We start from the raw sequence: 26,824 nt of genomic DNA on the forward strand, positions 1-26,824 counted from the left end.
GCAGTTTTTATTTTTAGGATCTTTTCTACCTGACCTAACCTTTAAAATTGAACTTTGTTAGTGTGACCTAATCAGGGTTGCGATTCCCAAAACCAACTATGTTCGCAAGTTCAGTCGTTACCGATATAGTTAAAGGAACTTGCGACCATAGTTGCTTTTGGGAAACGCAACCCTAGGTTGATATGTAGACATACTGAATATTTTCTGACTTGTTGATAAACCAGCTTGTTGGTGCATCTTAAAAAAACAATAAGTAAGCTAGGGCTGGACGATATGGCCAAAATTGATATCACGATATATTTCTTAATTTCGGTCGATACGATATAATTCCGATATCGATATGAACACTATTTATCTGAAATAGAAATATTTTGTAACATTATAAATGCCTTTATCATCACTTTTGATCAATTTTAAGCATCCTTGCTAAATAAAAGTATTAATCTCTATAATTTCTTTCCCCAAAAAATAATAAAAATTTATACCGCGATACATATTGATATTGAATTATTGTCCAGCCCTAAAGTAAGCCATTCATAATCTAATTTTCTGGAGAGTTTTCATATTTGCATGTAGCGTTTTTTTGGTTTGAGCGACCCGTTTAATACGATTCGACCAATGGCGTGAGTTGGGGGCGGAGCTTATTCATAAAGCTGTTTTGGAAAAAATCTAAAATAATAAATATTTTTGCAATCCCGTTCAGTGGCGCTAGTGGTGCAGAAACGGCAAAATTCATATTTATTTATTTTACATTTTTTTTTACTTATGAAACCGGGAATGTAAGCCACATTTTAAAATAAAGCAAAGTCGACGCCGCTGTATGTTGATGAACTTGGCTAAAATGTACGCCTATTAGATTACTTGTTCACTCTGATTAGAAACAAATGTAAAAATTCATTGAACACTGAGTGTAATATTGCTGTTTAAAAAAAAAAAAAAATTATAAAAGGCCATGCGTTATGGTCATTTTAAAGGGTTTTTGTTTTTAACCACGCGGTACTTTAAACCGTAAAATCACTGTAAGGTATTAATGCATAATTTAAAGTTTAAGTTTGTGTGCATAAGGACGTTGAACGACTCGCGTCCGACAGATCAACCCGATCTCATGAAAGTGCGTATAAATAGTACGCCAAATAAAAACGAAAACTCGTGGTATTGATACGCAGATAGGCCTACAACGTAGTTACAGAGGTAAAAATACACGTGGACTCTTACATCAGTGAGCTCAGAGTATTTTGGGCTCTTGACTCTGAGTCTCTCGGTGTCATTTTCAGTCTGAAGCAGAGTAAGCTCATGGATAACTTCATTCTGCAGTTCACTATCTTATTTTATTAAGGATACAATAATGTAGACTGAGAATTTAAAACCAAAAGGTTGTAGTTGAGAGGATAGTGTATATAAATTCTATTTTCACTGTAAAGTCGGCGCCAGAGAATGACTTGGACTTGACTTGAATGACTTGAATGTTGACATGGAAGGAACAAATTCGCCCGGCTCAGAGAGCGCAACCTGGGCTGCGGAGGAGAGGGCAGAGATGGCTGGGTTCGGATAATAATCAGCCTAGTGTGTCATATGGGGACTGCGACTGCAAATAGTTAAAAAGAGGCTGTGGTTCGTGTTTAGCTGTGACTGAAAGATGTGGAATGCGTTTGGAAATGGATCAAGCGGGTATGTGAGCAAGGCGCAAGGCTGGGAGTTCGTCCCCTGCTCTCGTCTACAGAGGCCCGGTAAGAAGGTCCAGAGTCCCGCCCGGGTTCGGTCTTTCCCGAGCAACCTTCTGGAGCAGCAGCTTCCACCTGGACCTGCCGCTGCTGCATCCGATGCGACGAGCGGACAAACTCCGAATCACGAGATACAAAGTCCACACAAGCGCATAAAGAAGAAATTCGAGGAATTAAAGAAGCGCTTCGATCAGGAGAAGGAGGAGTGGAGAATGGAGAAGGAAATGCTTTTGAGACAAGTTGCTGATTTACAAGTACAAACAGAAGCATGCGACTTGAGGGGATTTGACCAAACAACAGTGTGCATTGAAATGCCGACATCGTTTCTCTTATTCTGCGTTGTATTTGCAGGGTGGAGAGAACAGAAGGATGTTGTTGGATCTGAAGTGTGTTTTAGAGGAGGTGCAGTCGGGGGTGAAGCGTGAAGAAAGTAAGCGGGGTGAGCTGGAGCTGCAGTACGTGAAGGATCGATGCGCGTGGGATCTGGAGCGGTCAGAGCTGAAAAGTCGCATTAGTCAGGTATGAAAAATACACATCTCTTTATACTCCACTGAGTGTTTCTCATGGTGGGTTTATTTTTGAAAGTCCGTTTCTGTTCTCAATTTGCACGGTATTGGTAAAAGATACAGTCACACTATATGGGGTAAGTTGTCACAGTGTGAACTTGATGTGAATGGAATTAAGAAGAATAGCTTATGGCTTATGAAATAGAAATACTGTATGAAATAAATGTAAGGTAAAAAAAAAAAAAAACTCCCTGCATATATTATACAATATTTAACGTCTTTTCCGAAAAAAAGGTACGATTATGAAGCACAAGGGGAGACTTGTTTTAAGTTTTTGTTTAAAACTTAAAATGCTAAAAAGAAAAAGAAAATCTCAGCATTGAGGATTGGCATATAGATAATGCACACAGATAATGCACTTTTTAATTATATGTTGGTTTTCTAATGGTTGTCATTGAGCATAGCTCAGAGATTGCATAGGCTTTGTATAACACAAACACTATCAAGCGCAAATATATCCTGTCAACAGCAGCTTTGTGGGTAAGCAGCCACACAAGACCAGCTCTTTTGCGGTATTAGATAATATTTACAAAGAATGAAAAAGTAAGTCGACATTTCACAGTAATATGTAAGAGTAATATGTGGAAACTGTTACCAATCTAAAAATAACATCCACTTGTAATTAGTTTCCCTCTGTTTATGACATCCTTATAAAGACACAGTCCAGATCATCTTGTGTTCTATGATGAGAGAAGTTCTCAGTCTTCTTTAGGGTTTTATACATTATTGTAAGTGTTAATGGCTCAGACACTCCTAATATGTTATCACAGACAGCACTGTACAGAAGACGAAGAGAAGAGGAGCTTTGAATGGTTGTGATGCCGTATCTTGTGACTGACTACACCTCAGGACATTTACTCCATTATGCTGTGGTCCAAGTTGAACATACTACAAAAACATACAAAAGAATATCCTTATAACAGTGACTCTATGGACTCATGTGTCGCTTCGCCGCAACTGCACTTGTTTGAATTCAGAAAATGATTCGGGTTTAGCCGCACAAATCCACCCAAAGTATTAGTTGGTGCAGAGAACAGAATTCAGGGAGGGGTCAAACTGAACTGTAAAAACTTGTTTTCTTTGCCGTCCACATCCTACCACAGCACATACTTTTGTCCCAGTGGATTTCTTAGGTTTACCGCTAGGCATTCACAGCAGGGTATGTGCCAGCATATTTCTGAGCATATATTTGTGATCTTTAAAACAGAGATGAGTTCCTCCAGGGCCCCACCCTTAGGAATGCGAGATGCTAAAGGATTGGTCTTGCTGTCTATAAATAGAGAGCTGTTTCTGTGACATTGTTACCCAGACAAAGAGCGCTCAGCAACCGCGGTCATTATATTTTAGTCTTAAAACTACAGTAGCACCCTACCACTGTCAACTCTGGTTACACGGCACATCAGTGTTTCACATGTCCTCTGCTTGTAAACAAAGACTGCTGGTGCACCCAGGAGAACGCATAGGTTTAATGACTGCGCCAGCACATTTTAGTGCTATAGGAGCGCACTGTTTATGCAAACACTGCTTCACTCTGGCTTGTTGCTATGAGAAGCATAAATAAGATTCACCTATTTTTGTCTTGGCGGTTGCACAGATATAAAACTACAGCAGCACCCTACCACTGTCAACTCTGGTTACACGGCACATCAGTGTTTCACATGTCCTCTGCTTGTAAACACAGACTGCTGGTGCACCCAGGAGAACGCATAGGTTTAATGACTGCGCCAGCACATTTTAGTGCTATAGGAGCGCACTGTTTATGCAAACACTGCTTCACTCTGGCTTGTTGCTATGAGAAGCATAAATAAGATTCACCTATTTTTGTCTTGGCGGTTGCACAGATAGTGGAGCATGCAGGTTTAGTCCAAGCAAGATTTAAAAGCATCACAGGAGTTTTCAGCTATTTTAAAATGTTGATTTCACATGCTAGACAAGTCTGACTTTGTTAGGCTTAACGGAAAAGTGGCATCTTCATATGTTCAGAAGAGATTTTTGATATAAACTTCCATTCAGAAGTTTGGGGTGGGTATGGTTTTTGAAATATTTCTTGTGCTCACCAAGGCTGCATTTATTTGATTAAAAATACAGTAAAAACAGTAATATTGTGAAATATCATTACTATTTAAAATAACTGTTTTCTGTGTGAATATATTTGTAAAATGTAATTTATTCCTGTGATCAAAGCTGAATTTTCAGCATCATTACTCCCATCTTCAGTGTCACATGATCTTCAGAAATTATTCTAATATACTGATTTGCTGCTCAAGAAACATTTCTGATTATTATCAATGTTGAAAATAGTTGTGCTGCTGAATGTTTTTGTGGAAACGGTGATACATTTTATTTTTCAGGATTCACAGATGAATAGAATGATCAAAAGAACAGCATTAATTTGTTAAAAAAACCTTTTTAACAAATGTCTTTACTGTCACTTGTGATTAATTTAATGCATTCTTGCTAAAAAGCATTCTTAAAAAACCCTCTGAAAACTGTAGTGTATAGCATGAAAAAATCTGTAAAAAAAACAACAAGCACAATTACATGTAATGACTCATGTTGACTATAGGTCTCAATGACATCAATAGCATCTGTCAGCTGCAGAGTTCAATCAAGCGCAGTGACAAATATGGTTTTAGTGTTTGCTGTTTAGGATCATTGGGGGGTCAGCATACTGATGTGGCCTCTCCATTACATGCAAAACTCTCAGCACTAGTCTGAGCTGTTTGTGTCAGTAGGCTTAGGCTGGGCATCCGATGAGGCCTTGGTGAGGACTCAAGGTCCATTTCATCCTGTTGGCGATAGGTTTCCCTAAACTCCTCTTTCCGGTTCAAATGCTTTCTTTTTTCTGTTCAACTGTCCTATACACCCATTTCCTCTTTGGTGGTCAGCAAATCCTCGCCTCTTTTCCCCCAACAGCTAGAAGCCAGGGGATGTAGTCTGGTGGTGGAGACTGTGAAAAGTCCAGATCTAGGGTACACTCTGAAACGGGAAAGAGCAGAGCAAAAGAAGCTGCTGGCAGACACTCACAGTGCGGCCATGGACCTTCGCTGCAGACTGGAGAACAGTGAGAGGGGCTGGGTGAAGGAGAAATCTGAGCTGCTGGAACGCTTTGAGACTGAGAGGAAGGAGTGGGAGAACCAGCTCATGGACATGCAGCGGAAGATTGAGGAGGTGAGTCTGCGGATGTGCGCCACTCCCCACAGCTCAGCTGAGAGAACGGTATCTTGTTTCAAACTGATTCCCTAAGTATTCCTGTTTACTTCCATGCTAAATGAAAGCTCTGCAAGTAAGCCTTGATGGATAATGGTAACACCTATAATTGGAAGCGGTGAAGTCACATTATATAAACCTTGGAAATGCAAGTGACTGCCAAAGGAAGTTTAGCTCAGTGGTGACTGGCAATCATCAGGCAGAAGCTTAGAGCTCCAAGCTAGTGGTAGTGCAAATATGCATGCATTTGGCAGATGTTTCATCAAAAGTGCATTTAAGGTATGCATCTTATCAGTATGGGCGATCCTTCAAAATCAAACCAACAACCTAGGTGTTGCTAGTGCTCTACCATTTGAGCTGCATGTCTTAGGTCCAATAACGAACCTTTCCATCCAACCTTTCCATAAACTAACCTTTTCCATCCATTCCTTTCCATCCAAGTCTGTCGAAGTGTAATCCCATTGAGCTTGACTTCCAAATGCTTAGCTCTAGACCAGGGTTCCTCAAATTCAGCCCTGGGGGGCCACTGGCGTGCAGAGTTTTGCTCAAACCCTGTTCAAACTACCTACCTGTTATTTTTGTAGTAACTCTGAAGACCTTGATTAGCTTGGTCACGTGTCTTTGATTAGGCCTGGAGCTAAACTCTGCAAGCCAATGGCCTTCTAGGGCTGCATTTGAGGGACATTGCAATAGAATGAACCATGACTTAGACTTTTGGTATGTCATTAAATATACATTTTGGCAAACACTTTTATCCAAAGTGACTTGCGTCATTTTCGAGGTATACATTTTATCAGTTCATGCATTACCTGTAGGGATGCCATTTTTGATACTAGCACAGTTTTTAAAAAAAAATCAATGTAGAATTTCTATACCTCTTGTGTTTTGACCTGATCACCACTGTTTTGTGTGTTAAACACAATCTACTAAATATAGTCAACTTCATTATACAGAAAAATAACAAATGAAAAAAAAAAAAACAATTCTATGACAAAAACACTATTATAAACTAGGTTAGTGGATAATTCAGCAGCAAAAGTTACTCTAGAAAAATTATGAGTGCACAATAATTTTATAAAATCTAAACATTAAGTTAAAAACTTTATTTAGTGGGAAACAAATAAAAGTGAATAAGTGTAGGACTAAATCTGGTAAAATGTTACACATTGCTCTTTGTATTGTGGTAAAATACATTCATGAAAAAGTAAATTTATATATAAAATATATACTATGAAAAAGCAACATATGATAGATAGGACAGAACAAGAAAGGCTATTAACAATCTTTCATTGTGCAAAAAGTATTAACATGAAAGGCTCCAATACAGAGTGCATCCCGTGCGCAGAATGATGCGCTTGAAGCAACATGGAGTCACAGTGCGCAGCGCTCCGCATAGAAAAGTTTAAAGCACAAAGGGAAGAGATATTGATGCGTAGTGTATTATATCTGTGATTGAGTCTTTTCTATCAGCAGTTTTAAATTTCAGTTACTGGGCGCGTTAAGAACAATTCATAGTGCTCTCTACTCCAGTGTTGTGATCTAACAGACACCAGGTAGAAAGTATCATGATTTAGAAAAACAGCACTAAACTCCAGTAAGATAAAGCCCTTTTATGCAAAACCATTGATCTTTGTCTACAGATCAAGTATAATAATAGGAACATTGAATCCTCTTAAGATCCTCTTAGAGAGAGTAACTTGACTGTCGTAACCGAACACGACGCACAGTTTGAATGCTGAATGGAGGATGACAGACAGCCTCAGCGGAGAGAAGAGTTTACGCGAACTTGAATTTAACGACTTTAATATTCATCTGAACCTCACATTAAACTACGGAATGACTTCAGAACACTTGGAATATAGTGCACGAAAACTTTATGGTTCTTTATAATGTTTTGTGGCCTTCGTGGGGCTTAACAATAACACAGAATAGTATTCGCACAATATAGGATTTGGATCAGTCTCGTCTGAACGATACCCGATCTGGTAGAAAATGGCAGTATCGGAGCCAATAACGATACTGAGTAACGGATCGGTGCATCCCTAATTACCTGGGAATCAAACCCACAATATTGTCATTGTGAGGCCATGCTGTACTGCAGGGGTTTCCCAACCTGCTCCCACAGGACTACTGTACTGCAGAGTTTAGCTCCAACCTCAATTAAACACATCTAAACCAGCTAATCAAGGTCTTCAGACTCACTAGAAACTTTCAGGCAAGTGTGCTGGAGCTAAACTCTGAAGGACGGTAACCCTCCAGGAGCAGGATTGAACAAACCAGCTCTTGGTAAGTGATAAATGTCTGAGTTTTGGAAGATGTACCAAGGACTACATAATTGTTTTGTCTTTTCTAGTTGTACAATGAAGTGAGGGTCCACCGTACGGGAAGTTCTCTGAGACCAGTTACTGATGGACAAAATGCACTAAGGCTAAGCTCGTGTTCTGCCAGCACTTTGTCGAGTGTAGTAATCTATCCATCAGATGCCCAGAGCGATGAATATTCTGAGTCTTTAACCCAGCAAAGCAATGCCAGCATCGACTCCCAACCAAGTCAACTCAGTCACAACGCCAGTGAATCCAGTGACCAGTGCAACAGCGATCAAAGTGAACTATTAAATCAACAAGGTGCTGCTGAACAACAGGCTATAGACACTGCAGAGCTGGAAGAAATCCTGGAAAGCTGTTTGAAAAAGAAAATGGGGAACAAGTCCTGCTTCACTGGACAAGATGACCTCCTTAACCCTTTCAAACGATTTCAGAGCATGGAAATAACCTGTGGAAGTGACAAAAAGAAGAACAATACTGCCCTTAATGCGGTGAGACTTTGTTGTTCATACCACTCTAATGGTGGTGCAAATAGTTGATAATTTCTCAGGATTTACCATTACTCTCTTGCTTTACATTCACGCTAAACCACCTGAACTATTCCATAATGGAAACACAAAACCTAGGGAGCTGTAGCTTAAATTGTAAATTTACTGTACATTTACTTATAATCCATTATATTCCATGTTAGGATGCTGCTATGTAGGGCTAGAGATGTGCTATATTATATTGTGTGGTCTGAGGTCTAAGGTTTTCATCTAAGTCCTCTTATTCATCAACATCTTGTAGGCACTTAAGGAAATTGCTCGTGTGAGTGAAGAACTCTCTAGCTACCAGGATGAAACAAGGAAGTGGCCTGATATTAAGAGGTAAACCTTGCTGCACACAGGTGCTGCATGCATCACAAAGAAATCAGATCAGTGATTCATAATGACCTCGCTTTGTTTGGTTTTGCTTCTTAGAAGCCGCAGTGAGTCTACGTTTTTTCCAAGAGAGGCTGAGTTGGTGGAGAAGGTAAAGGACAATTTGGAAATGGAGGACACAGTTTTGTACTTGAAAAACATGAGTGAAGACCTTAAATCCCTCGATGAGCAATACTGGATGAATTGGGAAGGTTGTAACATGGAATCGCAGCAAAGTGAGGCTAAGCCACAATACAACATAAGACAACAAGCCCCACCAATACCAGCACGTAGCTCATCTTGGTACCTAAGTAGTCCTTCAGCTTCAGAAATAGAGTCTAGTGGTACAGAGCAAGGGTGTCAACGGCCAGGAACCCACCCAGACAGAAAGTACACAAGCCCCGCAATTGTACGAAAATTTGAAGCAATGCTTCAAGAAAATGAGGGGAAAATTCTGACAGACTCTGGGAATGTAGCCTGCACCGTGCCTGTCGATTCCAAGTGCAATATCAGTTGCTGCCAGAGCCGCTGGTCCTGCGATGGAAGTAGATTTGGCAGCAACAAGTCGTCCAGATATGTACCTGTTAAGCAATGTCTCTCCAATGTGGACATTGCAGCTGCATCCTCAGATCGCAGTCTAAACCAAATAGATGAGCAAAACAATCTCAAGGGTGCATCTCATCCCACGAGCATGCCTACAGATTCTGTTGCATCGCTAGACTTTATTTCGCCATATCCCAGTGCTACAGCTACTCCCGGAAATGAGAGGCTTGAGAAAAAAACTGCAGAGTTCAACCGTACGCTTTTTCAGGCAGGGATGGGCGTTCGGTGTGATGAGGAAATTTCCATGACTGTATCCACTAATTCTTCTGACAGTCTTCCAGAGGTCACATCAAAGGACATGCTTATAGACAGTTCTTCGAGGCATGTTGAAGACAATCCGAAGGATTTCCTATCGGATCTTGTGGCACAGTTCCCAAAAGAGGAGGGAAGAAGGAAGGAAACAAAGGACCTTGTCACTAACTCTTCATCTCTGCAGCAGGAACTTAGTCTAAAGCAAGACAGTGAAGTTAAGCCTTTACAGACTGCACCAACTTCAGCTGACCAGCTTGTCCCGAGTGTTGGAGAAAAACGCTTTGAACTGAGTGTAAGTCCACCACAACTGCAAACCCAGATGGAAAGTTCCAGCAAAGTTCTGGATGTTGGTACAGACCAACAACAAGCAGACAAAAAACCCAAACAGGCAAAAAAGGACACCAGGTCTCGGATTCTAGATGAAAATCCATGGAAGCCTTCTACGCTAGCGGCTTATCCTCGTCCGATGGAGTCTAGGTCCAACTATGGAGCTGTTGAGAGGATTATCAAAAATTATGAGGATTTGGAGAGATCTCAGGAGCAGCAGCAGCCACCGCCCAGTCCAGGGACGAAGGAAGACCTTGTGGACCTCTTGGAAATGTTGGATATGCAACATGAGCCCAGATCCAGTCAAAGACTAACACACACACCGCACCACCAGGTCATAGCCCACAAAGAGACACATGTAACATTGCAGGTCAGTACTGCACACACTCCCACACATAGGCCCATGCCATTCAAGCCACAAAAGCACACACTTTCACCCGAGCTGCAAACATTCAAATACATGCTAAATAACTCAGCCGGAGAAGTGTATGAGGTGCAAGTGTAGATGACTACAGTGTGTTAAAGCCAGGGATAGTTCACCCAAACTTGAACATTTTGTCATCATTTACACATCCTCAAGTTGGTCTAATCCTGAATGAATTTCTTTCAGCTGTTGAACACAAAAGAAGATATTTTGAAGAATTCTGGTAACCAAACAGTTGGCGGTAGCCACTGACTTCCATAGTATTTTTTTTTTCCATTTTATGGAAGTCAATGGAGTAAATGATAACAGAATTTTCATTTTTGGGTGAAATATCCCTTTAAGTAGTATTTTTTGTTTTTTTTCTTTTCAATTCAAAGAGGTCACTTTGCTCCCAATGCATTTGCTAAAATGTCTGAGACCCTGTGTTGTATTGTGAATATACACGTGGTTAAACAGTGCTGAAGCATCTGCAAATTTTTTCAGCTGTGACATACAGGTAAAAATTGCTGTTGTATAATAAAAATATTAAGAACACTAATTTTCATTAAAACATTTTATTTCAGACATAATAGGTGGTTTATAGGTTAATATGTGGTCTCTATGAGTGCTGTACAGTCATACACACAGTAACTGGTGAATGTGTGTGATCAGAGTTTGTTCTCAGTGCCAAATAACAATAACATTAGACATTGCTTAGAAAGATTATAAAATATTCTTTTTAATCTACAACTGAAAGTCTTTTCTCATGTCTGGAAATATTTAGAATTTATTGTTCTAAAATAATACCTCGTTCCCACAAAACCATCTAAGCAGCACAATTAAAATTCCTTAAGTTGAAGTTCTAGAAAATATTGGCAGATTGCTCAAAGCAAGGAGCCCAGAAGCTTCTTATTGTTGAAATTGGGGCATTTCCTTTAAGACTTGAAATAAAAAGAATTAGTGGCACCAAGTTTAATTTACATCTTTCATGTCTAGCTCTTTAGAAAACTTCAATTAACTGTTTTTTTGTGTATTTTTTTTATAGGAGGCCAAGGTATGTGGTGTAATTACAGAAACATGTAGCATGGCCAGGAGTCTGAGTGAAACTAGTTGGCTGCTTTTGTAAATTACACAACAAAATGGCTCAAAATGATTGTTAGATGAGTCAGAAAAGCATTAGAGAGATTGAATCAGTTCTTTTATTTTCAGTTAGTTCTAATGGAGAACATGTGCAGGAGACAAAAGTTCAGCCATTGCCTTGGGTCATATGATGCTATTTTAAAGATCATTATTTTGTGTATTTGGTGTAACAGAATATGTTGACATGCTTTAATGTTCAAAAAACACATTATTTTTCAAATACTGTACATTATTGTAGGTCCTCTATGCCCCGCCTCTCTCAAACACGTCGTTTTCAACAAAGCCCCCTCCTTTGACAAGCGCAGTCCGCTCTGATTGGCCAGCTGACCCAGTGCACTGTGATTGGCCGAACACCACAAGCACACCTCGGAAATGTAACGCCCCTTACCATAAACGCGAGCTTCATCTTTCAAAATAAATGTAAAGACAGAGCCCGAAACGGGAAAAGAGTCGCGTGAATGTGGGGGCGTGTTAGAACGAGGCGTTTTAGGTAGGCGTGGCTGACTCTTAACTTTTATAAAGAATATCTCTTTGGATTTGAGACTTTAGTCTTTGCAACTTTACAGATCTTCTTTATGCACCAAGAGCTTGTAACACTCCAAAGAGAAAGGAAAACTTGAAATCGCGTCATATGACCCCTTTAAATGCAATGACATCGAAAGAAAAATACAAGAAAGTGTATTGCAGTTATAAAAATCTTCTTGTCGTATCAAAATAAGATTTATTAGGTTACTTCACAAATTAAATTATATATATAATTTCTTCGTATCATACACTATAGGTTTGCATTAAGTACATTAATGAGAATAATTAAAATAAGGCTCCTCTTTTTTTAATGCAAAGCATAATTTGATTTGATGGAATCATCCTGACAGTTCTTGTTAGATTCATTCACACATGTTCTGCGATAGATCTGTACATGAAAGCACACCGAGCTAATGTAGGTTATTGTGCTGTTGACAGGAATATTTAAATCCAGTGAGGTTTCATACAAATATTTGTCTCGACAGCAATGCAAAGAGTCCTCTGTAACTATCAAGAAGAGCTTTTCACGACCTGCGTGTCCGGCAAAGAGACGTTTGCCCTCTCGTTGGGCTAGCCACTCGTCCGTATCATCTGCATCAACTCCCTCACCGCCACCAACAACAACACCACCCACAGTCTTCACCCAAACACTCACCTACTCCATCTTTCACACAGAGACTGTCATCTAAACGGCCGTTAGATTACGCCCAATGCCTTTACAGCTGTACATGTTGCCTGATTAATACCAACAATGACTGTCCAAGTGATGATTTTGTTGTTTACATTTCTATAACCATGAAATCAAACTGCCTTTTTTGTTATTTTTTTCTCAAAGACTGGTTTACATGTACATTTCATTTATACCAATGTGATTTACAAGTGCATATTACGTTTTCTGTTTTCATAAACCAGTTTCAATCTGTCATCCTTATATTTTATCGCTGCAAATGTAGACCTGTTTTCTGTCTGTGGCCTCGTGTGTGTGTGTGAGGTCTGATGTCTGATTGAGAATATCAAAGGCTGTTTCACATCAAACCCTTTGTTATACTTTCACCAACTTTAACCAAAACGATTGACTCGTGTAATTACAGAAACTAATGGATTCTGTGCTCAGTTTACGTGCTTATCTGATGTAAGACATATCATTAGACAATGCCTTCGCAGTCCCTTTTCTTGATAATTAATATCACAAATGAAACTGTATTCAGCATTTATAAAATAAAATAATGACACTCGTTTCTAGACGTAGATGTGTTTTATTCATAATCTGTTTTTGGTCTTGTCTGGAGCTACTGTAGTGTAGATGGTAATAATCAAAGTAAAAAAAAAAAAAGGTGTTCAAAGAACTTTTTTGCATTTAATTAATTTACTTAATTATTTTAAGTAAATGCCTTGCTTTGAGAATGAATGAAGACACAATGGACACTTACAGCATTAACCCCTGGCTGTAAAGTAATTTCACCTTATTTCTATGTGATACCATGAAATAACAGCAAGACAAAACTCTAGAACATCTATGTTTTGTAAATAAAAGTAGAAGAATATTTTGGATTAAAGACATGCACATGCACTAGAAATACACTATTAAATGAGGACTAAACCCGCTTTTCTGCTAAACCTTTTCCCAATATCCCCTAAAACGCCACTTTGAATACAATGTCCAAAGTACAGTTCATTTTGCATACTGAATTTGCTTTGTACTTCACCTCCCTGGATCTAAAACTCTATTTTAGTCAGCTAGGGTAGACATTTAGACTCCAACCTTGCTCTCTTTAGTGGCATACAGAATTTTAATGTTTTCGCAGCTGCAGCATCCTGTCAGAAAACCTTAGCCGACATGCCAGGACAAAGATCACCTTCCCCAGGCGCAAATCAGCTCATCCTTCTCCACATTTATTCCGCTTCACTCAAACATCTTTCCCAACAGGAAGCCAGAGGCCCAACATAGGCGTCTGCGACAGAAAGATGGAGCATCTGTCGACCTGTCACTGAGCAATCTGAAATTTGACCACACTTGACTGTCATCTAAAGGCTCCACGTGTTTGTTCCTGCACTCTTTTGGGTTTAGTACTTTGACTAGACATTGCTTTATATTGTAAGGAAGCCTGAGGCCCAACATAGGCGTCTGCGACAGAAAGATGGAGCATCTGTCGACCTGTCACTGAGCAATCTGAAATTTGACGACACTTGACTGTCATCTAAAGGCTCCACGTGTTTGTTCCTGCACTCTTTTGGGTTTAGTACTTTGACTAGACATTGCTTTATATTGTAGCATTGTTTCTGGTTATATCATATCATATGCACATAGGTACCTTCATGCTAAATGTTCCTTAAAACACATTGCCTTGCCTTGAATTGCATTTTAAGCGTAACCTTTGAACTGCCGACAATCTGTGGAGATTCTGAATCTTTTGAACACTTCTGAATCTTTTTAACCAAAACGCCAGCTTTTAAAAAAATGTGTAACGATGAAATGAAGTGATTAATAATGACAGCTTACTGTTGCCTCCTCAGACGAAGAAGTTATATTCGTGAACGTCTGTTTGGCGCCAGATAAAAATACGCGCGCAGAGGACTGTGGTCTGATGGTGTAACCTAAAACCTTAAGGGTCTATAACCTAAAAATATTGAGTAATAAATAATTAAAACTATCTTTTCCGTAATGCCAACTAGGCTGAGATAGACATAGAACTGTGCAGAATACAGAATGAGAGATAAAACTGCGTTAATAAATTACCATCATACACTACTATAAAAACCGTATAGTTTTCCGATGAAAATGCCTTGCATTTTTAAGTGATGTTGTGGAGAAATGCATTTGTAGGCTGTTAAATTGGATCATCAGGTAGAAGGTCAGATAAGGCTGGGTCTCAGCCCTTTACAAGGTCAGTGTCCAATCACAGCAGCGCTTGACATGGAGCCATAAATCTGATTGGTCTGATGTTGTTAAGGTGAGTAAAGCCATTTCTTTCCAGACTAACTGAGCTTCTGTGGTCTGGAGGAGGAAAAAAACAACATGGTACAATGTTGATATATACCCTAGCAACCCTATAGCAACACCCTAGCAACCACCCTGAGTACCTTAGCAACCGCATAGCAACACCTTAGCAACCACCCTGAGTACCCTAGCAACCACATAGGAACACTTTAACAAACACCCTGAGTACCATAGCAACCGCATACTAACCCACTCTAGCAACCACCTGAGTACCCTAGCAACCACCCTGAGTACCTTAGCAACCGCATAGCAACACGTTAGCAACCACCCTGAGTACCCTAGCAACCACATACATAGGAACACTTTACCAACCACCCTGAGTACCCTAGCAAACGCATACTAACCCACTCTAGCAACCACCCGAGTACCCTAGCAACCGCATGGTAACACCCTTGCAATCACCCTGAGTACCCTAGCAACCGCATAACAACATCCTAGCAACCACATAGAAACACCATAGAATCTATCAATTATATCTAATATAGATTGATAGAATCTATCTATCTATCCATCCATCCATCCATCCATCTATCTATCTATTTTTCTGTATTGCCTTCAAAACTTCCAAACTTTAAAACTACTTTAAACTCCAAGCTGGTTAAAACGGAAAATCTCCAAACTTCAAGCTTTTAAAACTACTTCAAACTTTCTGGCTAGACTTTTTCAAGCCAACTTAAAGTTTGTCTACAAAGTATTATTTTTTTTTATCTAGTTCTAATCTCACATACTATTTAGGATGGATAGTATGAACATTGGGGCGCAGAGCTTCTGTGGTCTGGAGGAGGAAAAAACAACATGGTGCAACATTGGTATTTTCATCTAAAACATCTAAAAACGAACATCTAAAAGTTAAAGATATGATCTCAGTTTATTAAAAAAAATTCTGTCATATCAAACAGCTCCCATGATCTGATCTCACTGCAGAAATGTCCAAGTATCATCATATGGTTAATTGCTTGTTATGTCATATTCAACTTTGAAATGCACAAAATGTACTATAACAGACAGATGCCATGACATTCAATTTTAGGCTATATGCTCATAAAATACTGTGATAAATTATTGGAATATCAATCTTGAGCATACCATATACCAGAACTGTAGACACAGCATGCAGAATACCTCAGAGTACCATGATATTAACATCTTATACCATCAATGAACCAGATTAATAGTTATATATTTTTATGCAATCTACCTTTTTAATTAAATGTATATTCTCTGCCTACGCAGGCAGTGCACTGGGGAACAGCGCTCCCTTGTGGGCATCTGAAGCATCGCCTAGAAAACTAATTTGAGCAAACCGATCGGTATATCTGGTGGGAATTCCGTCTGCTTTTATATATTTGTGATTTTCTTCAACACGCTGAGTGCAAATAGCAGTAGCTTTATTCAGGAGTGTGCGGTGAAAGTAAGGCGGGATCTATATATATATCAATACTTTGTTTCTTTCAGGACGGTTTTTAAAGTTACTCCGACGGCTCGAGACAGGTCAAGTAACGTTACTCTTTTAAAACATTAAAAAATACATGCATTGAAACAGAACAATATAAAAGACAAAGTACTGTGCATTCTAATTTATTGTAATCATTTGAAGTCTTACATTGCAGTTTGATTATAGTGAGTGCAGTGCTTAAACACTGTCCTGTACTGCACACGTGTCTCTGTACTGTACACAGCAGCAGCAGCAGCAGCATGAGTGTGTGTGGAGCTGCTCGGTGCCGCGGTGCCGTGAGGAGCATCCTTCAGCAGAACCGAGCCGTCTGCAGCCACACGAGCGGATCTGCTGCTGAGGGAATCCGGGAAAATCTGCAGGCTTTCTCGGGAGGATCCGTAGAGCTCCAGAAGCAGCGGGACTCGGGCGTTGCGCTGCTCACGGTCAACAATCCAGCGCGCATGAACGCCTTCTCAGGTACTCATGCTTACTGCGCATATATGGGCCATTATCTGGATTAGTTATTATTTAAAGGGGTGGTTCACTGTTTTTTTTCTAGGCTTGATTGTGTTTATGGGGTGCAGTCTAACATGTGTTAATGCTTATTTTTTTAAAAAAACGCATTATTTTTCACATAATTTACCTTTGTTCCACACCGCTCTGTCCCTTCTCTGAGAAACGCACTGATCATTTCCTGCTTTTATGAAGCCCCGCCCTCAGAAATAGAAACAGTTTTTGATTGAAAACAATCAAAATGTGTTGTGATTGGCTAAACCGCCTCTAGTGCGCGTCTAAACGTCCCGCCCCTCTTGGTTAGCTAGCCCAGTGTGTTGTGATTGGCTAAACCGCCTCTAGTGCGCGTCTAACCGTCCCGCCCCTCACTTCAGCGCATAACGGCATCGTTAATATCGCTTATCAGTTTGAGTCCGATTGAGAAGCAGAACCTGTGCAAGCACGGCTTTTAATGGTAGGCATATGTTTTTTGTTTGTTGTTGTCTCATACTTTTAGATATGCTGTTATTTGTAAATGCTACTGCTTATGTTAGCTTTTAATATACGGTTTTATCCTGAGTAAAGCTTTAATACAGTACGGTTGTTGCATAATTTGACAAAATTACAGTTACCTTAATTTTCTTCATGCATGACATATTTCATATTTCATCTAAAATTTTGCATTAGAAAAAAATGTTGTTGGGCCAAAACTAATTATATTTTTAAACTGTATTTTTACACACTATAAATTAAAATCTGTGAAACTTGGTTTATGTTGATTTCATTCTTGTTGTGAGAATATCCTAGTTTTTAAAACGTAGTAATTCGTGTTTTTCTGGACTTTCATATTTTAAGACTGATAGTCTGGATCTGGAGTTAAACAGCAAAATAAAATCTGGAGATCTGAAAAAGTAAATGCAATTATAAAAAAACATGCCAAATGATGAATTGCCTTCATAATTTAATTCTGTTGGTTTACATGTGTTTTTTCAGGCAGCATGATGCTTGAACTGGAGCAGCGGGTGCGTGAGCTGGAGACCTGGACAGAAGGGAAAGCTGTGATTGTGCAGGGAGCTGCTGGAACCTTCTGCTCTGGATCTGATCTCAATGCAGTCAGAATAAATAAATAAAACATCCCCACAGTGGATTAGGGATTTTGCACATTGGTCATACAGTCATTTTGCAGTGCATTATGGGATTGAATAAGTGCAATCAGTAATTTCCACAATGATTTCGGTACCCCGCACTCTTAAAAATATAGGATCCAAAAGGCAGGTGTTTGCAGTGATGCCATAGAAGAACCATTTTTGGTTTCCCAAAGAACCTTTCAGGGAATAGTTCTTTAAAGAACTTTTTTTTTTTTTTGGAGCATTTCAATAATCTGAAGAATTTTTTTTTCCACTGTAATGAACCAGTGTGCAATGGAAAGGTTCCATTGATGTTAAAGGTTCTTCGTAGAACCATAGATGCCAATAAATACCTTTAATTTTAAAAGTGCATTACAAATTGATGCACTCTAGTGTAATAATGTACATAAGGGTGATTTTGGACACAGTTACAGTCTGTAGTGTGTAGAATATGATGATGCACAAAGAAAACATGATAACCTAATTAATTTCACACCTGTGCAGATCCGTTTGATTTCTCCAGTGTCCTGTGGTGATGAATCCGAGCTAAACTTCTGTTCTTTCCGGCAGGCTGCCGCTCATCTCAGTGGCACTGGTGGAGGGAAGAGCGCTGGGTGGAGGAGCAGAACTCACCACTGCCTGCGACTTCAGGTACAAAGACACACCAGTTTTGACATGCAGAATTGTTTAAATGAGTCATATTATTATTATATATTTTTTGAATTCCGTGCAGTCCACCTATAATGTTACAAAAGATACAAAAAAAGAGTTTTGAAAAGTTTGGAGGTTTTTTGGAGCGAGGAGGGAGATTTGTATTCTTAAAGTTACAGTACGTTTCAACAAGCCAGTTTATCTCAAAAGATGAAGGGAAAATTTAATTCCTCCTGATATGACCCCTTTGAGTTGTACTTTATTATCCTGTTGGAACAGAACGTTATTTCCATTTCCAGGTTGATGACGTCTGATGGTGTTATCCAGTTTGTCCATAAGCACATGGGTTTGGTACCTGGATGGGGAGGAGCTGCAAGACTAGTTCGTATTGTTGGCAGCCAGAATGCCCTGAAACTGTTGAGCGGCGCTAAAAAAGTTGATCCAGACTTTGGAAAACAGATGGGACTGGTTGATGAGGTGCTCCATTGCTCTTCTGGCGAGGGAAATGCACTGGCTCACGCCGAGCAGTGGCTGAGTCCGTTCATTAAGGGCCCGGCCCCAGTGATCCAGGCGGTGAAGAGGGTTGTTGTCTCCGGAAGAGAGCTTCCCCTGGACGAAGCCCTTCAAGCGGAGAGAAGTGTGTTTGGGACAGTATGGGGCGGCCCGGCCAATCTCGAGGCTCTGGCTTTAAAACCTAAACATAAGTGACCGCAATCATCATCGCTGCACAACATTAAAACTGTTTCAAATATGCTTGAAGAACTTTATATTTTCAGATCAGTGGAAGTAACAGAAAACTTCCTGGATTGCTTTGCGGAGTTCATGTCAACTTGCGCATGCACGCATTAGTATATTAATATCTGAGTGCTGCATCTTTCAAAGTTTTGTGATTGCAAGAATCTATACACATTAATGCAGTCCTTTATAGTAGTGTACACTTTTGTCTTTTTCTGCATAAATGATAAACCTGAGGGGAAAATAAAGCAGTATCGGCTAATTAAAATCCATGAATCCAGGGTGAATCAAACACAATGTTCACATTTTGAATTGTCCTGCATCGCCATGTCTCATTGTGGACATATAAAAAATTCACTTGCATTGATACTTTTTTTTTTCTCCTTCCAGCAGTCCTATCAAGCTTGTGTGGCTTTGTTATTGCTTTTAAATTCTTAATATTTTTCATAATGATCTTCAGTGAAGAACCATGCTTCAAGTGATTGGCCTCATCCTATTGGGTGATCAAAAACTTGGCCCAGTCACTGGTAACGAGGTAATTTGCCTACATATCTAGTCACTGTACTCGAGTATCTTTGGCTACTTTGTAGTTTTACTGAGTATCAAATATATTAGCAACTTTTTCTCTCTACTTGACAACATGAATGAGCATATGTACACTTTACTCCACTAAATTTGTGAGTAATGCAATTAATCATTAGGTTTTTGCATTGTACCTAACTTTTTCTGCAGCGGTTTATTTCTGCTACAAAAGAAGTGATATCGCCATCTACAGGGCATTGAAGATACTAGATCTTGAGCGCGTTTACTCGGCCGAACTTGTCAACAAGGCTACTTTACACAAATGTAAGCGCATTAGCGGGTAGTTGTGAATCTGCTGAGGGGTCATTAAATGTAACAAATCATGTAAAAATGTGTCATATTTTATTGGAAAATGAAACTTTAATTTGCAGATTTTGACTCGTATGGGATGAGGACATGGTCGAGACCTTCTTGAAGGAGATTGGTTTACTTATGCCCTTTTTCAGTACTTGTGCTTAACTGAGATGTCAGTGTTTGTAGACATTTAAGAGGCTGTTTTGTCGACCTTCATTTATTGCAGTGTTGAGTTTTATTTTGACTCCTCACAAATCAACTGTTTCTTGTTTTTCACTGGCATTTCTTTTGGGTGTTGAGGACTTGTGTATCTTTAAGCCTACATTCAGTATGAGTAAAATATTTAAGTACTGTTAAAATCAGATACTCTTAAGACTTTTACTCAAGTCGTTTTGGAATGGGTGATTTTAATGGAGTCATTTTCGCTGTGAGGTATCTCTCCTCAAGAAGGGTTTTCAGGTACTCTTTACACCTCTGCTGCATTGTGTGATTTTCTGTCATGAATGATTATTTCTTCTATATCAACAGCAACTATGTCTTGAAACCTGGGGGCCAGTTGCATAAACATACCCACTATGTTAAGACGTCTTAAGAACTAGTTTTTCACTGGCATTTATTTTGGGTGTTGAGGACTTGTGTATCTTTAAGCCTACATTCAGTATGAGTAAAATACTTAAGTACTGTTAAAATCAGATACTCTTAAGACTTTTACTCAAGTCGTTTTGGAATGGGTGATTTTAATGGAGTCATTTTCGCTGTGAGGTATCTCTCCTCAAGAAGGGTTTTCAGGTACTCTTTACACCTCTGCTGCATTGTGTGATTTTCTGTCATGAATGATTATTTCTTCTATATCAACAGCAACTATGTCTTGAAACCTGGGGGCCAGTTGCATAAACATACCCACTATGTTAAGACGTCTTAAGAACTAGTTTGACCAACTAGCAATTAGCCAAGAGATAATTAGTCTAACTTTTCTGAGTCAAATTGGGCCAATCTACCTTTATGTAACTGAGTTTAAACAGTTATGACCAGTCTTTAAGAAAACAAATTAGATGACTAACTTTTTAAAACTATAAGCAGTTTATGCAACCGGCCCCTGTAGGCAAAGAGATTCTGCATAATAAAACAGTGGCACAGAAATCAAATCGAGGTATTCAGCATGGTTTCATCCTAATATCCAACACACAAACCACTGACAGTGACACTCCAACCAAATATATGCCATAACTGTTTTTAATGTCACATTTGTAGGCTATTGCTGAGCTGGTGGACCCTGTTCTATCTATCTATCTATCTATCTATCTATCTATCTGTCCGTCCTTCTGCCTATCTGTCTGTCTATCTGTCTGTCCTTCTGTCTGTATATCTGTCCTATCTATCTATCTATCTATCTATCTATCTATCTATCTGTCTGTCTGTCTGTCTGTCTGTCTGTCTGTCTGTCTGTCCTTCTGCCTATCTATCCGTCCGTCCGTCTGTATATCTGTCCTTCTATCTGTCCTTCTGCCTATCTATCTATCTATCTGTCTGTCTGTCCTTCTGTATATCTGTCCTTCTTTCTGTCTGTATATCTGTCCTTCTGCCTATCTGTCTGTCTGTCTGTCCTTCTGTATATCTGTCCTTCTTTCTGTCTTTATATCTGTCCTTCTGCCTATCTGTCTGTCTGTCTGTCTCCTTCTATCTATCTGTCTGTCTGTCTGTCTGTCTGTCTGTCTGTCTGTCTGTCTGTCTGTCTGTCCGTCCGTCCGTCTGTATATCTGTCCTTCTATGTGTCCTTCTGCCCCAGTTTTTAATAGTTGTTACAGTATGGTGACCTATAGCCTTGCTTGAGCAGATGAACAAACGCATGTTGTAAAACAGAAAGCATATGCCATTACTGATAAATCACTCAGAGAACACCTTATTTACTGGTATTTAATGTTTAAATGACATTATTTGGTTAACTCAAACTTACAGCATAGTTCCCACACCTGCACATCCACCTCGCCGCGTGTCTCTTTAATTTAACCATTTGTCGTGTTAACCCCCCGTCAGATCTGGACTGTACAGTGCTTCAGTGGATGTGAAGTGGATGATCTTCATAAGAAGGTGCGAGTCCACTCCACTGCAGCGGACACGGGCCGGTGTCGTTCAGTCATCTTTATGGCAGCGCTTTTGGGGCAACGGGTCGCTGTTTTACACGGGTTAATCATTGATCGCTGACGTTATAGCGAGTGCTGTGTGTGCTGTGGGATGGTGTGTTTATGTGGACGCCGCACAGCACTGCAGCCTCTGCATTTCAGCTCTTCTGCCTGCGCCAGACTGACCGCACCGCGAGCCTTCAGTGCCTCCGCGCAAGCGCTCGTCCCGCCGCGCCAGTGCGTGAATGCTGCTCTGACGGGACCCCGAGAGCTGCCAGCCGCACACACGGTAACAACACCAGAGACATTACATGTCTTCATTAAGATTCAGTTTATGTGAGGTTTAATATTTATTTCATATCATTGAGGATGAACGAGGAAAGAGTGGTGCGTGCATGCAAGATGTGTTCTGTGGGTATGTCTGGTCTGTTGTGCAGTGGTTTATTCAGGTGATGGATATTGTCTCCAACGCTGCTGTATGTCCTATTCGAAAAGTTATTATGGGCTGAGTGAATTATAACTGGCTTAAATGTAGCGAAGTAAATATGAAAATACGAAAATCTTTTCTTAATTGTCTGTGTACAAATAGTGCGGATGAATTTCTTCAGTTCATATCAGTCAGGTACATAATTATTATTCTCAACTGTTTTATTGTATTTCAGATGTGATACTCCAATGTTGCCTTCATGCATCAGCACATCTGCATTATAAACGGGTGTTTCTTCAGCTATGGGCACTTTTGGCCCCGTGGAGCTCTAGAAACACCATTAAAACACACTTTTCATACTCTCACTAGTTTATTTGTCCACTAATAATAGGCATCAATGCATAAAGGACATAAACACACCACAGAATAATTCAGAAGAAGTATTTGTGCCAACATGCCTTTCAATGCAATTTCCACCATTCATTCTGGAGTGGAGATAATGGTAGTGGAAATTTAATTTTGATAATTTTTACATTTTTGCTAAGGCTCATTTTAAACACAAGTAATATAACAGTATTGAAAATCACACTTTTGCATGACTTAACTAAATTAGAGTTACAGTGGCAAACAATAGACAATATTCTCTCTTCAAGTCATATTAACCTTAATTTTTCAGTTTTCTTCATGCATAAACATGCCATATTTCATCTCAAACTCTTGCTGACACTGTTTTCTCCTCGCTAAACAAGTATGTTACACCAACAAGATGTTACAAAGAGCAACATTTTTGGCCATGGTAAAAATGACAATTAACATTAAAATAGTTTTATTTCATTGTTTGTTCAGCTTGAATCTCATAATTTAAAAGGTAATTTTTTAAAACTTGTTTTTTTGCAGTGTACCGTCAAACCCTACAGATTTACTTTGCATTGCAATGCAATAGAAATAATTTCAAAATCGGAGGAAAGTGTCAGAATACACTAACCTCTTAAAATAATATTATTCTATATGCAATTCTGTATGTATGTGGTAGTAGAAATAGGTACATTTCACTCCTCAAATCCATAAAGTGTGAGTCTGAATGCATCTCCTGTTGACTAAGAGGTGTTTCAGTCCTTCTGTCAGTCTCTATCAGATCTGCAGCACATCATGCATCACTATCTGCTGAGTACAGATGATGGGTCTGTCATAATCGACATTAGAAGACACTCGATGACTCAGTTAACATCCATGCAATGATGCATTCCTGCTCTGTGTCAGATATACATCTGTGCACCCTGGACTGCTACGTAAGCCTTCCTTAACTATAATTAGTAGGAGCTATCTTTACACCAGCTATCGTTTTCATGTTGACTGAGGTCCAGCAAGTCAATGAAGTGTTAAGTGTTCACTGGAGGAAAGAAATGTTTGCATTATAATCTATGAGAAGACTGATCAATCACCAATGAAGATTTCATAGCTGTTGTGTGAGCTGGGGCTTTCAACTTTAGCAGAGTTTTGATTCATGTACATTTCTGACTGTACAATTATTCATGTAAACCAAAATGAATAGTTTTATGCTTCTCTGCATGACCACTTTCCGCTACTCCTACAATTGTTTGTTGTTAATGCAACATACTGTATTAAGGCTCGTTCATATTAAAAATAAGCTGTTATGAGTTAATTGAAGTGCATATTCATTGCAGGAGTTTTGGTATGAATGATTTCAAGGTAATAGGTAGCTAGAGTTCATTTACATCTCATTTCCTCAGCTTTTTCAGTCATTCGTCATCTTCAAACAAAGACAGGTCTTTATATGACACACCTGCATGCTCACACAAGCATCGTGTCTTACTGTGTGTTTGTTTGCATATAGATTTGCTCTAAATTTACCCTAAATTGAGTGGGTGTTAGTGGTTATATCCAGTGTTTTTGCCCTGTCCAATTAAACATTGAGGTCAGTGTTAACTGTGTGTCTTGTTGAACTAGTGCTTTACAGTAAGTACATGACAGGGATAACGTTTTATATCTCACACTCGTTTTACATAGTTCTACATTATAATGCAGGTGATATGAAAATGTTTTAGATACTGCTGACAGGCCTGGCCAGGCTGTGGTTAATCATTTACTCTTGGTTAACCTTACATCTGAGTAATGTGAGGAGTTCGTTTTCTTTTAAATGTCAGAAACATTGTGATTGTGCCAGGATTTTATACAGATGTGCTTTCAATATGTTTTCTGCAGTTTGATTTTCCTCCATGATATTCAGTGGTTGTTGATGCATTTTTGTGTCTCAGGGATAAAGTTTTATATCTCACACTCGTTTTACATAGTTCTACATTATAATGCAGGTGATATGAAAATGATTTAGATACTGCTGACAGGCCTGGCCAGGCTGTGGTTAATCATTTACTCTTGGTTAACCTTACATCTGAGTACTGTGAGGAGTTCGTTTTCTTTTAAATGTCAGAAACATTGTGTTTGTGCCAGGATTTTATACAGATGATTTTATATATATATATATATATATATATATATAAACTGTTTTTATAAAATATATATATTCTATATATATATATATATATATACGAACCCTAATTTTTGACTACTTATATAAATTAAATTGAATTCATTATAGAATGTATGTATTTATTTGTATTGCTTTTTAAAATAAATTAGTAATAAATTATCAGCTAATGAAAAAAAATCCTGTTAATTTGCATTTACACCCATTTATTTTAAACATTTTAAATCAAAATGGTTTTAATTCAACATTATAATTTAAAAACATGCTTCAGCAAGCTAATTGGAAACATAAATAAAATGCATCGTAATATTTGTGTTCGTGTCAGTCTCACAATTGTTCCAAATGTAGCGTATACACTGTCTCACATGATATTATTATTATTATTTTTTTTTAATGTGGACGTTAGGTCATCAGAGAACCTGCTGATTAAGATGATAGTCCCTTTTGTCCTTTATTTCCCATGATTGCAAATCTAATTATAAACCAGATATGTAATTTTACATTCGTTCCTCAAAACAGTTTTTCGTCCTTTAAAGGGATAGTTCACCCAAAAATGAAAATTCTGTCATCATACTCTTGGTTAACCTTACATCTGAGTAATGTGAGGAGTTCGTTTTCTTTTAAATGTCAGAAACATTGTGATTGTGCCAGGATTTTATACAGATGTGCTTTCAATATGTTTTCTGCAGTTTGATTTTCCTCCATGATATTCAGTGGTTGTTGATGCATTTTTGTGTCTTGATTGATTGACCTTCAGTATAGCAGTAGCTGAATGTCATGTGGTTCTTTGCCTTGTCAAAAAAAGGTCAAATTATTGGCTATATTTAGAGACTTGACCATGACACACTTTATTTCCCATGATTGCAAATCTAATTATAAACCAGATATGTAATTTTACATTCGTTCCTCAAAACAGTTTTTCGTCCTTTAAAGGGATAGTTCACCCAAAAATGAAAATTCTGTCATCATTTCCACCCTCATGTCACTGTATGAGTTTCTTTCTTTCATTGAGCAATAAAGAAGACATTCTGAAGATTGTTGGTAACCAAACAGTTGACGGTAGCCATTGACTACCGTATTTTTTTCCCATGCTATGTAAGTCAATGGCTGTTTGGTTACCTGGGCTCTTCAAAATATCTTCCTTTGTGTTCAGTGGAAGAACGGCCCTCATACAGATTTGGAATGACAGTAATTTCATCCTTGTAGCAACTGCAACTGTGTTACAGCACTCGCCTGCATACAGCCTACTTATAATTCTTTATATTACATAAGGAACATCTCAACAGTGTTTTCACGTATAACCACAAAATTCAGATTTTCACCTGACGGCAAATATATGCTCACAAACAGATGTTGTGTTCTCCCTGAGTGACTGCTTGAGTACTTTCTGTCATGATCAGCACTGACAAAACTGAAGTACTGTCATTATTTATCACCTAATTTAAGCAATGAAGGGGAGTCTGTGCTGTACTGTGAATATAGTC

At 38.9% G+C, this 26,824-nt stretch overlaps 2 protein-coding genes across 3 annotated transcripts; both read left to right on the forward strand.

Moving 5' to 3' along the window:
- The first annotated feature begins 1,291 nt into the window (after window positions 1–1,291).
- Window positions 1,292–13,208, forward strand: LOC107726255 (uncharacterized protein KIAA0408-like). 2 transcript variants are annotated; one of them, XM_016535786.1, is made up of 8 exons: window positions 1,292–1,975; window positions 2,073–2,240; window positions 5,204–5,458; window positions 7,851–8,312; window positions 8,611–8,690; window positions 8,784–10,275; window positions 11,354–11,362; window positions 12,459–13,208. In XM_016535786.1, exons 1-8 carry the CDS (start codon window positions 1,637–1,639, stop codon window positions 12,660–12,662), a joined length of 3,009 nt encoding a protein of 1,002 aa, XP_016391272.1. In that variant the 5' UTR covers window positions 1,292–1,636; the 3' UTR covers window positions 12,663–13,208. The 2 variants fall into 2 exon arrangements, with proteins under 2 accessions (XP_016391272.1, XP_016391273.1); XM_016535787.1 differs by lacking the exon at window positions 11,354–11,362.
- Window positions 13,209–16,615: 3,407 nt separating this feature from the next.
- On the forward strand, window positions 16,616–19,688 carry LOC107726240 (ethylmalonyl-CoA decarboxylase-like). The gene is given in 5 exon segments (XM_016535762.1): window positions 16,616–16,883; window positions 17,892–18,019; window positions 18,022–18,083; window positions 18,596–18,676; window positions 18,976–19,688. Coding segments are annotated over 5 exon segments (897 nt in total). The 5' UTR covers window positions 16,616–16,666; the 3' UTR covers window positions 19,385–19,688.
- The last annotated feature ends 7,136 nt before the right edge of the window (window positions 19,689–26,824 follow it).

Source organism: Sinocyclocheilus rhinocerous, unplaced genomic scaffold (assembly GCF_001515625.1).
Source record: "Sinocyclocheilus rhinocerous isolate Xijiao unplaced genomic scaffold, SAMN03320098_v1.1 scaffold216, whole genome shotgun sequence".
NCBI classification, from domain to species: domain Eukaryota; kingdom Metazoa; phylum Chordata; class Actinopteri; order Cypriniformes; family Cyprinidae; genus Sinocyclocheilus; species Sinocyclocheilus rhinocerous.